General features: G+C 41.8%; 1 protein-coding gene across 3 annotated transcripts in view; it reads right to left on the bottom strand.

Annotated features, from left to right (window-relative positions):
- The window catches only part of C6 (complement C6), a 101,712-nt gene that overhangs the window by 17,010 nt on the left and 68,359 nt on the right, over positions 1-16,343 (bottom strand). For all 3 annotated transcript variants that reach the window (XM_053591624.1, XM_053591633.1, XM_053591640.1), the window contains exons 10-15: positions 9,933-10,099; positions 8,402-8,627; positions 7,463-7,634; positions 7,067-7,178; positions 3,124-3,256; positions 1,995-2,183 (exon numbers count right to left, since the gene is read on the bottom strand). In XM_053591624.1, coding sequence (XP_053447599.1) covers positions 1,995-2,183; positions 3,124-3,256; positions 7,067-7,178; positions 7,463-7,634; positions 8,402-8,627; positions 9,933-10,099 — 999 coding nt within the window. The remainder of the gene's footprint in view (positions 1-1,994; positions 2,184-3,123; positions 3,257-7,066; positions 7,179-7,462; positions 7,635-8,401; positions 8,628-9,932; positions 10,100-16,343) is intronic.

Below are 16,343 nucleotides of genomic sequence, written 5' to 3'. Positions count from 1 at the left end.
AATAATCACAGTGGATGTATAATTAAGGCTGAGACAGATATTTTGAAAGGAAGGAACATGGTTTCAGAAGGCCATATACCATAGAGACCCCAAATAGAAAAAGTATGAAAAGATCTAAAAGGAAATGCTGCTTGAACAAAGATGAGGAATTAAAGATGATGAGTACATACATACACACGTATGTACGTAGGCACATATGTGTGCACCTGTCTATGTGTACATGTGTATAAGTATACAAGGGAGGAGGATGACACTAGAGGATTGATAGTTGGGATACATTATGTAGAATGGGAGACCTTGTTATTTTGCTGATGTTGAGGCCCACCGAGAGCACCTTTAGACTGGTTGAGCTGGACCTGGAGCTGATGTCCACTTCCTGAAACTGATGAATGAAACCATCCTCCTCAATGGGGATCTGACTAATCAAGCACCCGTAGAATCAAATGGCCTCTGTGAGCAAGTCAGTTGTGGGGACAGGAAATGGGCAGCTGTGTTTAGATAGTCTCACGAATTATGCGGCAGAACTGGAGACTCAGCTCACAATTGTTTGTCTTAGTCTATCAGGTAAAAGTTTTGATAAGAGAAGGTAGTTTATCTTAAAAGCAAAAATAAGAATTTTAAAATTCACATTTTTTTTCTTCACTGCTATTTCCATTTCCTGGTAGTAGCCTTGGTTAGGACCCTCATTCCATCTGGTGAAGCTTGGCTCAGGCTCTTCATGAACGTGGGAGACCTGCAGCTCCAAGAGGCTTCAGTTACTAAGATTTGCACTAACATGAGGTTAACTTTCTTTGGCTATGCCTCTGTGTCCTGTGTAAATAAATCCACACTTAGGCCAGCGAGGAGCAGCGAGCTATACCTTGTGACTAAGGAGAGTTAGTTTTCAAGTGGGCAACAGAACATTGCTCTGTCACTAGTGATCTGGAACAGTCAGTGGTCCCAAGCAAAGAGTCTACTCCTCCTTTAAGAGTCAGATTGAAGCTGCTGCTTACTCTAAGCAGCCCACACTGCTCAGCACAGGAGCCCCTCAGCTCTGAGGACACCACAGTGTTTAAGGTGCTGAGGGGGAGGGCATCTTCGGAAGGGCTGATGGAGGTGTGGTGTTCCCAGAGAGGAAGGAAAGTAACTTTGGATCTATGCAGTATTCCACTTCTTCAGGAAGCAAACATTTTTCTTGCTGAACAAGAGTGCTTCCCTGGCCAAAGGGCAACCTGAAAGTCTCCTTACCTCACAATGTCCAGTTTTATTGATCATTGTTTTTCTCTTTTTGTGACTCCCTCTCACTGCTCCTTCTATCAGTATTACCAAAGAGAAAGTACATGAGGTAGAATATTGATTTCCTTTATCTAGACATAAAAGCATTTCATATTTTTCACTTTGGATTACGATTTTAATTTCTCATCCAAGGGCAGAGCCGTGTGTGTGTGTGTGTGTGTGTGTGTGCTGGGTATATGGGTGTGTGTCTACACACATGTATCTTATGAAGAAGATACTACCCAAAGTGTCCAGAGGATCTTAACTTTCATCTAAAGCCGATAGCTTTCAAATATATTCATTCCTTTTCTATTATTTATAAACTATAAATATATTCCTTTTATATTACATTTATATGCACAAGTTATTTATAATTTATCATTATTGACGAAAGTCTAGTGAAACCAAGACAATGCAATATTAACCTAAAGTTCTCACCAATTCCCACGAAATCTCTTTACTAATAGTTTTATTTAAAGGTATTCAAAAGGTTAACTGTCCCGCTTACCTGCATACATTATATAAGAACAGAATAAAGAAGGTGGGCTGGCAGAGAGCTTAGAGCGTTAGGAGAGCTGTCGCATAGTTCCTGTTTGACCTAGACCATCTAACTAACTGTGTTTAATTTAGTCCCTCTGTGCCTCTGCGCCTAAGAAATAGCACGGTGATAGATGCCATATTACCAATCTCGGTGTGCATCAGCTTATCAGACCCCCGAATCCTGAGCTGCTACTACTCACCTTTTTCACAAGTGAGTGAGCTTGAAATGGGTGGTGTCCAGGAACTCCCCCTGCATGTGTACGTGGATGGCCCAGCAACAGCAAAGCCTTTGGGGCAGGTTAGCTCAATGGATTCACCAATTTTATATAATCTCTGAAATGGTGTGAGCTTCAGGACTTCTGGCACAGCTGGCATGAGGCATTCTGTCCCTGCAGGGAGAATGCTATTTCAGATTTGCTTGGTGGAGTAGAACACTCTGTGCAACCCAAGAGGCTATTTAATGAGATATCCTTCATTTGTTCAACTTTGGTGCCTTCTTTTGATCAGAAAACCTGGGAGTAAAGGATCCCAGGTTTCCTTTCAGAGATTCCTCCACCAAAAAAAAAAAAAAAAATCTCTTTAGTTTGTTATGTGAGGTCCCCTTGCTAAGGAATTGGCCTCAGACACTTCCAACTTTCATTACATCTTTAGGATGTATTCCTTTCAAGAAATATTTTCTTTCCTTTTCTCTCTAGTGAGTTTCCTCAAATTCAAATGACTATATTGCTAGTGACGCAGAGGCAGGAATTCTAATTGACATTGGTGTCGACCCTGCTTCATGATGTCCTATAGTAAGTCTTTGGGGTTCCCATTGGAACCTAGTTTGCATCTCATTTTTTACTTTACTCTAACATAGGTGTGTGCAGAGCCTACAAGCTTATTTACTTTTTCTCAGCAAATGATGTGAACATGCTCCAAGGATCAGTGCCTGGGAGAAAACTTCATCTCACCCCAAATCCCATTTCTGATATATAAAGAATGTAAATATTATCTGGGACTCAATAATTTGCATCAATTTGTACATTGGGCAATGCAGATCTCTGTATTTAGATATAGCCTGTGGACTTCCTGGATTTTTTATTTTTTGGAATGCATGCTTTGTAGTCCTGTGAGTACATGGTTAATATACAGGGGCAGGAGGACCAAAATGTAGAGATGCTTGGAAATCTAATTTTAGCAAATGAGCCCTATTTTCTGCTTCACTACATCATTTTGCCAGAGTTACTAGAAGGTAGTAAAATGTACTGAGCTAAGGGTGTCATTTTGCAGTGTTTATATTTTAAACATGTCCATTAGAATAGTCTCACAACATGTTTGCCCAGTTCTCACGTTGGCATTCCACATCCCCTCGCCTCCAGGTACGGTCTGGTAAGCATCTGAAGTACTGGTATCCAACAGCTTTGAACCCTGTCAGGCATGAAATTTCAACTTCTTCCCCAACTGAGTATAGTTTCTTTTCATTCTAAAATTAAAACAGAAACCAGCAAATTATCAGTGCTATATAAACAATACTGTGTAACACCTCAGGGTCATCTGGTTTCTCTTTAATCCTTCACTTCTGTATCTACTTAGTCATGGAGTCTTCTCAACTTCTACTTCTAAATATCTCTTGAAGTTCTCTCCTTCCTTTGCCATCATCACTGTCTTTATTCCAGGTATTCCTTGTCTCTTATAAGGACAACTTTCTAACTGATCATTCTTCTAACCCATCTTCCATATTGCTGCTCTAAATCCATTAAATTATTTTTTAAAACTTGCACCCACTACACATGGGATAGCTTACTATTGCTAGAATAGAAAAACTATATATGCACCATGTAGTGACTATAAATTGAACAATAATACACAAGGTTTGACAATTAAGTTTGTGAAGTTATCCTAGAAAAAGTGCTATCTACCTAATTTGTTTAATGTCTAAAAACTCCTTCACAGTCAGTGCTCTGTGGGCTGGTGCCTTGTCATGAGGCAACAGCCAGGAGTTGTTGGCCAAGAATCTTAGTTAAGATTTTCCTATTTCTCTATTGATGTTTGTTTCATCTCTTATGCTTTCACAGTTGATGATTTCAAGGAACAAGTCAATAAATTTTGCAAGTTCTGCTTGTTACTGGGCAATGTGACCTCCGTCAATGTTGCTTTCTCTCCCTTTAGAAAAATGCCTAATCCATTTGTACACCTTCATTTTCTTCATGGCATTAGACCCATAAACTTGGACTACCATGTTCCTGATTTCACTTTCACTCTTGCTAAGTTTAACAAATGTTTGTTAATTGGTCTAATTCAAGGTCTAACATTCTCATGATAGTGCACAAAACCATACAACAATAAGGAACACCACCCAGCAAGACACTGCCATGTGCTGACGTGAGCACAACTCTGAAATATTGATATACTAGGGTTTTGAAACCTTATCGAGTTGTTCATACAGTGCTGCCAATGTTGGCTAACAGTGGCAAGTTTGTGAACTGAATTGTCAGACTTCCTATTTTATTTATAAAACAAACATATGCAGTTGCTATAATGACAGACTGCAAATCATTTAAAAGTGTTACTCACTTTTTAATAACCTATAGGTTATTATATATTTTCTCAATTAATGGATTGTACAACTACTATTGTGTTTGTAGGCTCACTACAATTTTTAAGATAAAAATGGGCCTTATAATTTTCAGTTTAGAATATTAGCTTTAACTACCTCACTGTCTCAGCTTTAGCCATTTTCTCCCATAAAATCTATGTTCTGACAAAACAATCCCCCCTTCCATCCTTTGAACTTTGCACATCTTTTATGATTCCATGTCTTCTCTTGGCTGTTTGCCATATCCTAAGAGTATCTTCACTCTTCCTTCTCCCAAGACCTGGATCAAATAGAACATTCTCTGTACAAACCTTCTTGACTTCACAGCTGCATGACGTGTACCACCCTTCCTGCTCTGGGGGAACTTGTATAAATCTCTATTTTTACAGTCCTGATCACATTTATCCACCCACTCTGACCCTGGAGAGGTGACTCCACAACAAGGTCTCTGTCTCAGAAATCTTTCCACAAGACTTAACTACCCTACTCAATGTATGCAAGCATGAAAACATGAGCCTTCTTAAGGAGATGGTAACACAACACAAGTTTTTGTTGTTCTTATTGTTCAGTGAGAAGAACAGCACCAGGAATCCAGACCCCAGCATATTCTCTGAGGACTAGAGTTGGGTACTTGAAGGAAGGTGAAAGCTCAGTTGTGAACTTTTGTTATTACTTGGCTACATGATTAAACTCATCTCCTGGAAGATATTTAATTTCCTGAATATAAAAAATGCAATTGTACTTTTGATTATTACTGGTATTCTTTGTTTTAAAGGACAATAAGCTGATTAATAGTTTTAATGACTTGGAAATAGTGTTAATGAGTTGGATATTTTATTCAAAGGCTACACATTTTTTCTTGCATTCCTCTTGAAGTAAATCATTGTCCAAATGTTTGCTTCTGTTTCTATTATGAAACTATAACCTGTAAGCGTATGTTGCAATCATCAGGTTTGGGCCAACACATATGCCAGACTGCCAACAAAGTAACTTTGCCAAAAATTGCTGTCCCTTACTGTGGTTGGATTGCTTTTGGTCTCTGAACAAATCTCTTCATCTCATCATTGCTCTAGCCTGGAATTAGGCATATCTACCTCTGTTTGAATCTATAGAAATTCCAGAAGGTGCTTTTTAGGAAATATTAAAATTATGTTACTTTTGAGCACAAACTATTGGCAGACAGAAATCAGGCTTTTAATAATGAACAAATTAAAACAAGGAGTGAATTTGTCTATGAAAATGGAAATATTTAATATAACTTTTAAAAGGAGATAGAAGAGTAATACGTCACTACTTAAAGTCTTTGTGTATTTTTAAAATGAGAATGCCAATTTTAATAGGCTTTGTATGCAGCATAAATAGATTATAAATTATTTGGGTGTCTAGATCTGACAATATTTAATGTTGAGGATAATGTTCTAAGGAAGGGACCAGCAAGCTTTCTCCATGAACGGACTATATAGTCAGCTGCAGGTCATGTGGGGTCTGTCAGAATTACTTACCTTTTCCATTATTATATGAAAGTAGCTATAGACATTATAGATGCATATAAACAAATAAATGCGGCTATGTTCCAATAAAACTTTATTTTAAAAAATTTGGCACTACAGATTTGGCCTTTAGGTCATAGTTAGCCAACTTGTATTTTAAAGAATAAGATCCCAAAGTGTTACTCCTGATCCAGCAGCATCAGTATCACCCAGAACTTGTTAAATATGGACATTTGGGGGCCCTCCTCAAGACCTAGCAAACCGGAAACTCTGGGAGTGGGACCTAGCCATCTGTGTTTTAACAAATACTCAGTGCACTTCTGAGTCTCTAAAACCTTTGTTAGAGCAAAGACTAAAATTACTTCCTTTCCATGTATTTCTTCCCCTTAAATGTTTAGGCAAGAAGCCATATACAAGGGCAGAAGAGAAGTGAACATGGAAGGTATTACATATTAGCTCAGACAATGCTCCAGGAATATTTATTTGCTGGCCTTGGAGAAGTGAGTGTTATTGATGTTTGATAATAAATATAACACAGTTGGGAAAAGTAATTTAAAGATACTATTGAGTTTCCATATTCAATTTTAGATATTACATACCTCCTGAAAAATTTATATCGACAGCCAGAGACCTATATGACAAGATGTATTCAGTTTTTTAAAAAAACATAATGTAGTTTAATGAAAAAAAGATGAAATTAAAAGGTACATTAAAATGTTTTGACTGTTTAAGAGTTCTATATGTTTCTAATCTCTTAAGACAATATAGACTGAATACCTTTTATAATTATAACCAAGTCAGTTTGTCTCTCTGAAAACATGCTTTAGATGAAGGGCATCAACTTGCTTAAAATCAGAAATAAACAGCCAGATCTTATGGGAAGATTCTTACAAGTCGTCCAGACCTACATTATGCTGAAGTTCCCTTCTCTTTCTACGTAAATGTACCATTATCACATGGACTAGGAAGTACTAAGGAACACAGTCAATATGCTATTTCTTGGTCTGACAGTCAGGGATAAAGACGTCTCCAGGGAATTCAAGATGGAAGAATGACAAAGTGTTTCTCAGTACTATTTCGTACTTTTTAAGTCAATAGGAGATTATTAAAACAGGAGAACAGTAACTCTGATTAAAATAAAATTCATACTTTTCAAGTTTTCCCTTTTTCTGGAATCCAAACCAAAAGTGAAAGTCAGGGTGCTTACCCAGAGAAACCCATTTTCTGGAGGAACTGGTGGAGGACACCCTGAATCTGCTTCTATCTCAGGAAGATCTACCTCTTTCATTTCTTCATCATCACTCACACACGGTTGTCCACTAAAAGGGAAAAATAAATATGTGTGCATATATAAATACATATGTGTATTTACAGGTATATGCGTAGACATGTGTGTGCCTAGGTACACTTTACCCATACACACATATTCAATAGAGAGAATGTTACAGAGAAAGGCAAAGCCAGCAGACCCAATGCCTGACATATACCATGTATTGGAATAGGTAAAACTCTAGTTATTTCTTTACTTAGCAGTAGGATAGTAACACTGAACTATCTATGTTAGTGGGGGAAGTGACTGTTCTTCCTTCTTCCCCAGACTTACTTGCTTTCCATGATTGAAAACGTGCAGTCCTCTTCTTGCCTCTTCTCCCCAGCACAGGGTTGCCCTCCTTGCTGGGGAACAGGGTTATTGCATTCTCGGCTCCTCCATCTCTTGTAAGTGGCATCACAGTTGCTCCAGGAAGACCAGCACCCCCAGTTTCCATCTACTGCATCTGGAGCAGAGGGAGAGCCACCCATGGATTATGGCACAGCTGAGAGAATTTGGGCTTTAAAGCCTAGCCCAGGTGTTGTTGTCATTTTTTAGCTGTGTGACCTCTGTGAAATATTATAGATGATTGTAAGAATTAAAAAGAAATTACCAGTGGAGGGGGCCTGATACCTTGCCTGATTTCCCTTTCTTGTTTTTATAGCCTGAATAAAATGGTAACCATGATGGATCTTCAACCATAACAAACATTTGTACGTGTATAAATCTGAGACATCTTCTGAATATATCTCAAGTTGCCTTTTTAAAGGGAGTGGAATATATTCTCACACCCATCCTTCATCCTCTCCCTAAGGAGGAAATTGCACACTCCTTGGTCCTGGATGAAAACATTGGTTGTGGCTTAATTTACCCTTTATTACGAAGCCATCTTCATTCTATTTTATAGCACATAAGAGGCTTATAATAATAGATCACGTTTTTATTTTATAGCACACCTCATTTTATTTCATTGATGTTATGTGACAGGCACTGTGCTGGGTAGATACTAGTATTCTTCCCATTTTATTGGTGAACAGATTGAGGTAGAGGGAGGTCATATGACTTTCCCAAGGTCATAGCAGGTAGGCTTATGTCTTGCAGGGTTATTTTCCTTGTGAGTTTGCGCTAGGTTGAACTTGCTAATGGAAGTTTTGTTTTGTTTGACTGAACCTGTTTAGAATATCCTTTGGAGGAGAAAAGGCACCTACTTCACAGTAGATCACTGACACTTACCAGATTTATAATCCGGAGACCGTTTCTCACAGTTCTCTCCGTAGGTGCCACTTTGGCACACACACAGACATTCGGTCCCTGAGAGTGTGGGGCGGCCATTATTAGGGCAGGGAGCACACTGGCAAGGGTCAAACTTGGCTGCGTATTCCCGAAAAGCTTTCCTAAGGTTGCTCCGCTTTGTCACTGCGCAGGGGATGTTTCTTACCAAGTTTACGATGGGAGCGAGCTAAGAGCAAAAGGGAGAGAGGACATCCAGGTACATTCCCTTGGGCAATATGTTGCCATCACTTCCCCATTCTCATGGAATGAGAGGCAAGGTCTGGAAAAATTCCACAACTCAAAGGGATTACTGCAGGATACAATATGGCTGCGTGTTGAAACAGTAAAGCCCTCTACCTGAGGAGAGGTGTAGGATATCTAGAACTTACCTGCATGTAATTCTACTGTGAGGCATCTCTTACTTAGATTATTATGCATCAAATGCATACATCCAAGTACTGAGATAGGTGACTAAACATTAGGCAGCTCATTAATGCTCTGCTGAAACCTCATTAAGTTTGATTCAAGGAGAAAAATCTAGAGAGGATGAAGAAAGTTTTTCCATGTTCTTTATTTTTGCAGGGACATTTTTGGCTTTTGGTGGAGACAGATGAGACAATGTGGAGTGGGGGTAAATGGAGAAATCAACGTGTTGGTGGGATAAATGGAAGAATCACAGTAGCAAACAATGGACCTAATGATAAATCAGGGCTCATTTTATTAACATTGTAAAACCTCAAAGAAATAACCATCTAGTGCAATATGTAACTCACAGGTGGCCAAAGGGCAGCTGGGTCTCATTTTTCTGCCCTAACCTGTAGAACTCAATGCATCTTCAGGCTGCATGTAAACATTTCCATTTTTATAATGATTAGACTCATTTATCTTCATTTAAAAGAAATGAATATAATAACTTCTTTGGAGGCCTTTTTCAAAATATGGGTATGTTTTAGGTGAAACTGATTCTAAATGGCATATGAGTGATAAGTAGGCAAAGTATTCTATAAATAATAAAAACCACTTTTTTATGTAAGCACACCAAACACAAAATGAGTAAATCGAACCAATGGTGATGAAAAAAGATGTCAAATAGTCTAAAATCCCATTTACCAAAGAGCTACAAATGAAGATTTAAGGGTTCAATTCAAAAGAGTTGCAAGAAAAACACAGACTCCAGATTTATTGTATACATGGGAAGATGCAGAGCACTACTCAAGGCAGACTGAGCAGTTTTATTCACTATATTCCCTTGTCTGATATTTCATGCATGGTAGCAATTCTAAATACAGTGCTATGGAATGCTTGTTTGAATAGCAAAAGCACTGAATGTGCAATTTAACATTTAGAATAAGGTACATTGTACATGAATACTAAAGAAAGACACTTCCTTTATTGTCTGAGCAGAAAATGAAAAAGAAATTATGTAATGTGCAATTTGGGCTGCTAGAGAACTACTTTAACTCTCTTACCCAAGAATACTTTTTAATCTTACCTCAAAGTCAATCACAGCAGGATTTTCCTTCACTGATTCTAACCACTCAGAAAATACCTTCTCCTCTGGACTAGAGCTCCCTTTCTCCCATGCCAAACCCGCTGCATATTCACTCCTTCCACCTCGAACCAGGGATATGGCTTTCTCTGCTCCCTGCAAAAATGAACCTGCAAAATATTGAAAAAAAAAATGACCCATCTGATTTTAGTGCATATTCATAGTATAGAAAACACCCTATTTGCACAGGAGGGAAAAGTAGAAGGTACAGTATGTAGCTCCATTAAGTAAGCTAGGTGAAAAAGCAAAGGACAACCTTCCTCATCCCTGTGGGGAGTTTAATAATAGAAACGATAATAATAGTACTAATGGGCACCATTTATTAAGCATCTGGCATATGCCAGGTTCTTTACACACATTATCTTATAAAATTCCCATGACAACCCCGAGAAGTAGGTATTATTATAAACATGGAAATTAAAGCTGCAAGTAATTTGCCCTGGAACACATGGTTACAAAGAGGCAGCAGTGGGATGCGAATGCTCCCAGTCCTTGAATCTTTCACTCTTTACTCTCTGATGCCAATCACTCAGCTTTTGGCTCATATTAGTATATGTCTTGAGACTCTAACTAACATACATCACATGGCTTCTGATATCCAGTCAATTGACTGCTATACCTAAACCGTCCAATTATAGAGAAAAAACCCAAAATATTGGAATGCTTTTAACTTATAGACGGGGCAAAAAGCACGAGTAACACAAAGAAAAAATTAAACCTAAGGAGTTGGCACAATGTTTCTTCAGAGGCAACAGCAGAGTTGAACTACCTAGCACACAGCTTTCACATAAATTTTCTGAACAATTCTCACTAAGTGATGGTAACTTCAACAAATATGGGTAGAAATTGACTAACAGGAAATTGCAGTAAGGAAGTCCAGTAGAAAGAAGCCTAGTGATATGGGTAATAGTTAATAGCATTAGTTTGGTATCTATTCTGAAGTGCCAGGAGGTTTAGCAATGCCTCTACTGTTCAGAAATTCTACAGTTAGATAATTAGAAGACTGGAGGAAGCCCTCTTTCTATGAAGAAAGTAGTATGACTGTTTTCAGACTGAAGTGCACAAGAAAAAACAGAATAGAAGAAAATTTTAGCATTTATTTTTCATATAAACATGGGAGAGAAATTAATGTTTTCCAGTGTGTTATATACTCATTAACAGTGGCTCTGTCATGGTATTCCTATTTGGATTGATAGCATGTATTTCACACATGGACTGACCCTGGCAAGGGTTATCTGTGGTAGGCACAGGATCCTAAAGAAAGAGTTGGAGCTCAGTTTATTTACTATTTCATTAGCTAGTTTGAACAGAAGTAACTCTTACAAGTAAACAAATGGCTTAAAAAGGTTCTAGAAAGAAAATGCAGGTAGAAGATGAGGCCAGGAATGCAAACATAAGAAAAACAATTAGTAGAAGACAGAATGAAGATTTCTAGTCTTTTACAGCAACAATCCTCAACCTTTTTGGCACTGGGGACTAGTCTCATGGAAGGCAATTTTTCCATGGATAGTGGTGGGGGGGAGCAGGGATCTGGCAGGAGGTCAAACTCAGGCAATGATGTAAGTGGGGAGTGGCTGTAAATACAGATGAAGCTTCATTTACTCACCCACCACTCACTTCCTGCTGTGTACCCTTGTCCCTAACAGGCCATGCAATGAAACTGATCTGTGGCCCAGGGGCTAGTGACCTCAGTTTTTAAATATTTTCATAATCCACAACATGAGATCAACACCAAAGCTGACCAAAAACATGTCAAGACTTTCAATGTGGTTTTATGATGCATGGATTTATCATTAATAATGAGCTTTAGTCCTAAGTGTGTGAAAGCACCACTGTGAGGAAGATAATTAGAAATTCTTTTCTTTCATATAGGTTATTTGTTTCTGAAATTTTCTGTTTTTGCATATATTTTTCATGCCTAATGTAGTTATAGAATAACATATTTATAAAATTTGTTAGTGAGTGTACATATATTATGGATATACCTAAATTTTTTTTTAAATGGTATCATTACAGATTTGAAAAGATTGAAGTCCAATGATTTAACTGAAATAACTCAGGCTTAAAAATAGGCAAGTCTGTGTTCCTGTATGTGATTTGCTCTTTAATATGTCTTTTATTTTAGGAAAAATTGTCATCAATAAAAGTTTGTTAACCAGTGTATGGTGCCCCATGATTGCATTAATGTACACAGCTATGATTAACAATAATAAAAAAAAATTTTTGTTGAGAATCTACTATGTGCCAGGTACTAAAGACTGACATAAAAGTAAAATATGGTATTTGTGTTGGAAGAACTTGGACCATCAATTAGAAGACGGAATAGGTAAATAAATATGCCAGGAAGCCTATGGAGAAATAAAAAAGAAAGAAAGGAAGAAAGATAGGAAGGAAAAAAGGAAGGAAGAGGGGGCAGAGACAAGATGGCTGACTAAAGTCAGCTTTCCACAGAGGCTCCCGTCCAGAAGGAGAGTTAAAGGACAGAAATTTAGCAAGTAACCTGGTGGATTAGAGCTGCACCAAGAGAGAAGGTTGAAGAATGCACATCAACCCCACTGAGGCAAGCTGCAACCCCAAGGATATAAACAAAAGGTACAAAATCCATCACCAAGTGGACGGGAGTCCCCTCCACCATGAGAATGGCTCAGAGTACCCCATAAACAAACAAGCAGAGTTCAAAGGTCCTCCCACTATACTCCACAGGAGAGACCCTCTAAAAACTGAACCAACCTCCCCTACTAGGGTGCCATGGCATTCTCCTACTAGGCATAAAACTGTATAAAACTGTAAATATTCCCTACCTGCAACTCTGAGCTCCCAGCACTCCCCTTCACTCTCACTCAGAGGTCTAGAGGCCTGTCCCCCAGGAGTCCAGATTCTTGGGTGATTTCTTGACGGGTGTGTACAGGGTCTAAACTGCAGCTGGTCAGTGCTGACTCTGGGGCACAGGAGTGAGGAAAGGATGGTCCACTGAGAGAGAACCACACCAGAGTGGTGGTGCTCAGAGGCACAGAGCAGCAGCCATCTTTTGGCAACAATAGAGCTCACTCCCAGATATTCTGAAGCCACACCCCCTGTCTCCCTGGGCAACCAGAGGAGGCTGGGCATCTACTCAGGTGGCAACCAGCACTGAACAGATCTGGAACGGAAACACAGGCCCCGTGAGTAAAGGGTTTGCCTGAGGCAGTATCGGCCTGGGTGGAGTGTGGGGACTAGAAACACATGTGCAGAGCCGGGAAGTTCCCAGGGTGGGGCAGACCCAGCGGACTGCTTTACTGAGCCTAAGACGCACCCAGCCCTCAGGGGATCGTCAGCCTATAGACAAAGGAAGACAGGAGGCTAGAACTTACAGGTAACCGAATACGAACCTGCAGGAGCATAGACAGGGCCTGAGGCGCAGGGTCTGGGAACTCAAAACAGCTTCTCTTCTGCAGGGGAATTTAGCAGGGACAGAAACAAACTCCCACAAAGTTGTTCTGTTCTGTTCTTTTCTGTCAGTAACATCAATCAGGGGAGGGGCTGGAACTGAGTGAACATCACTCCAGCTTCCATCAAGCGGCTGAGGTTGTCAGGCCTCACCACCCCCTGCTAGATAGAGGCAGAGCATAGTGGCCTGGCTGAGCAGAAATAGATTTCCTTGTGATTCAGGCAGGTGCAAACCCCTGGAGTATCAGTTCACTACAGGCAACTGGGTCAAAGCCCTGAAGGACTAACAGTGACTGGGTGTGACAGAGGTGCAAGGTGGGGAAGGAGACACGAACCTTCCCAGACTGATCTATTGACTGGGTGGGTCCTTGTGACTCCACGGAGCACTGGACCAATCCATATCTGAGTAGTCACCAGACCCCTGCGATTCAGTAGCCAGAGACATTTTAAACTCTCCCACCTGAGACAGGTGCTGACTGAGACAATTGATTTGGACCTTTTGAACTGAGCCAATCGCCCGAGGACTATTCTGGTGGTGCCCTGGGTGTGTGGTTGTAGGAAGGTTTGATTTTCCTTTTCCAATTGTTGCCTGTCAGGGACGGGGTGACTTAATGGCTGATATTGCTCCACAGCTGAGACTTCAAACCAGAATAACTGTTTCACTGGGGTTGAACAGAGACCAGCTGAATACAAGACAGAACCACTTAGCCCCACCACACCAAACAGGTCCCCAGTTTCTCAGGCCATAGCACTGTACGCATCCTTGACAAAGCTCCAGGGGAAAAATGAAATGGTGTAAAACAATCATGGAGTGAAATCAGTGGAAAAACTCTGGTAACATGAATAACCAGAATAGATCAACTCCCCCCCCCAAGGAAAGATATGGCAGATGTAACTGAAGATCCCATTCATAAACAACTGGCCGAGATGTCAGAAATCGAATTCAGAATTTGGATTGCAAACAAGATTAATAAAATGGAGGAAAATTTGGAATTAGAAATTCAAGCAGCAATTCAAAAGTTGGCATTAGAAATTCGAGGAGAAATTCAAAAGATGTCTCAAGAATTTAATGAATTTGAAGACAAAACCACCAAAGAGGCTCGGCTCCCCCTCCTACCCGGTTGGGCTGTGTGAATGAAGCTCTGCCGGCTACGTGGGGCGCTAGCTCAACTTAGTGTCCTGGACGCCAGAGCAGACCCAGCATGCTGCCCACCGGTATTGGACACCGGCATCGCGGCTCCTGACTTTAGTGACAGATTTGGAGCTTTTAGCACCTTGTAGAAAGGACCACACAGTTGCCATTCGAGCTACTCTTCCTGCAAAACTGAGGGGCTCTGGGAAACTCTGGGCCTGTGACCCCAGCGTGGAAGAGGATAAGATCAAGATGGCCATGTGGCAGGGGGGAGACAAGATGGCGGACTGAAGCCAGCTTTCAACAAAGGCTCCCGTCCAGAAGGAGAGTTAAGGGACAGGAATTTAGTAAGTATCCTGGTGGACTTGAGCCTCACCAAGAGAGAAGGCTGAAGAACGCACATCAACACCGCTGAGGCAAGCTGTGATCACAAGGACGCAAACAAAAGGTACAAAATCCACCACCAAGCGGACGGGAGTCCCCCTCCCCCATGAGACCGGCTCAAGAGCCCCAAAATTGAACAAGCGGGCAGAAATTAAAGGCCCTCCCACTACACTCCACGGGAGAGACCTTCTAAAAACTGGACCTACCTCCCCTACTGGGGTGCCGTGGCGTTCTCCTGCCGGACATAGGGCTGAATAAAACTTTGGGAATCCTTTGCCGGCAACCCTGAATCCCCGGCGCTCCCCTCCCGCCCACTGAGGTCTGGAGGCCTGTCCCCTAGGACTTCGGATCCTTGGGTGATTTCTCAAGGGGAGTGGACAGTCCCCGAGTTGCGACTGGTCAGCATTGACTCTGAGGCGCGCGAGTGAGGAGAGGGCACCGGGCTGAGAGGGAGTCACGCCTCGCGGCACTTCCCTGCGGAGCAGTGCACCAACCCTCCCCGGGCACAAGACTGAATAAGACTCTAGCCTCCCCGCTGAGAGCTGAGAGCCCCTACTCTCACTCGGGGTCTGAGGGACTATCCCCCAGGAGTTCGAATCCTTGGGTGACTTCTCAAGGGGAGTGGACAGTCCCCGAGTTGCGACTGGTCAGCATTGACTCCGAGGCACGCGAGTGAGGAGAAGGCACCGGGCTGAGGGGGAGTCACGCCTCGCGGCACTTCCCTGCGGTGCAGTGCAGCAACCCTCCCCAGGCATACGGGCCCAAGACTGAATAAGACTCTGGCCTCCCTGCTGAGAGCTGAGAACCCCTACTCTCACTCGGGGTCTGAGGGCCTATCCCCCAGGAGTTCGGCTCCTTGGGTGATTTCTCGAGGGGAGAGCACAGTGCCTGAGCTGCGTCAGGTCAGCGCTGACTCTGGGATATGTGAGCGAGGAGAGGGCACTCTGCTGAGGGGAAATCAAGCCTTGGCGGCACTTCCCTGCGGTGCAGTGCAGGAGCCCTCCCCGGACCGTAGTATTGTGTGAAACTGAATGAAACTCTAGCTTCCCCCCCCCACTCCCAATTGGGGTCTGGGGGCCCATCCCCCAAGAGTTCTGATTCTTGGGGGATCTCTTAAGGGGTGTGAACCCAGCACAAACTGTGGCCGCTCAGTGCTGACTCTGGGGCGCGGGACAGAGGAGAAAAGGGTCGCCTGAGTGCCCACACCAGAGCAGCAGTTCCCTGGAGGTAGATCAACAGCCGTTTTTTCTTTAACGGCAGAACGCTCACTTCTGGATATTCTGAGGCCACACCCCCTGTCTCCCTGGGCAACCAGAGGAGGCCACCGGGTGACGCGGCTCACAAACCCGGGAAGCTTCCAGGGCGGGGCCGACCCAGAGAGGTGTTCAGACACAATTCTCCAGCAGCAAAGA

The sequence above is a fragment of the Nycticebus coucang genome, chromosome 1 (genome assembly GCF_027406575.1).
Source record: "Nycticebus coucang isolate mNycCou1 chromosome 1, mNycCou1.pri, whole genome shotgun sequence".
Taxonomy (NCBI): domain Eukaryota; kingdom Metazoa; phylum Chordata; class Mammalia; order Primates; family Lorisidae; genus Nycticebus; species Nycticebus coucang.
The sequence above is the reverse complement of the archived record's forward strand: the minus strand, read 5'-3'. Positions and strand labels throughout refer to the sequence as shown.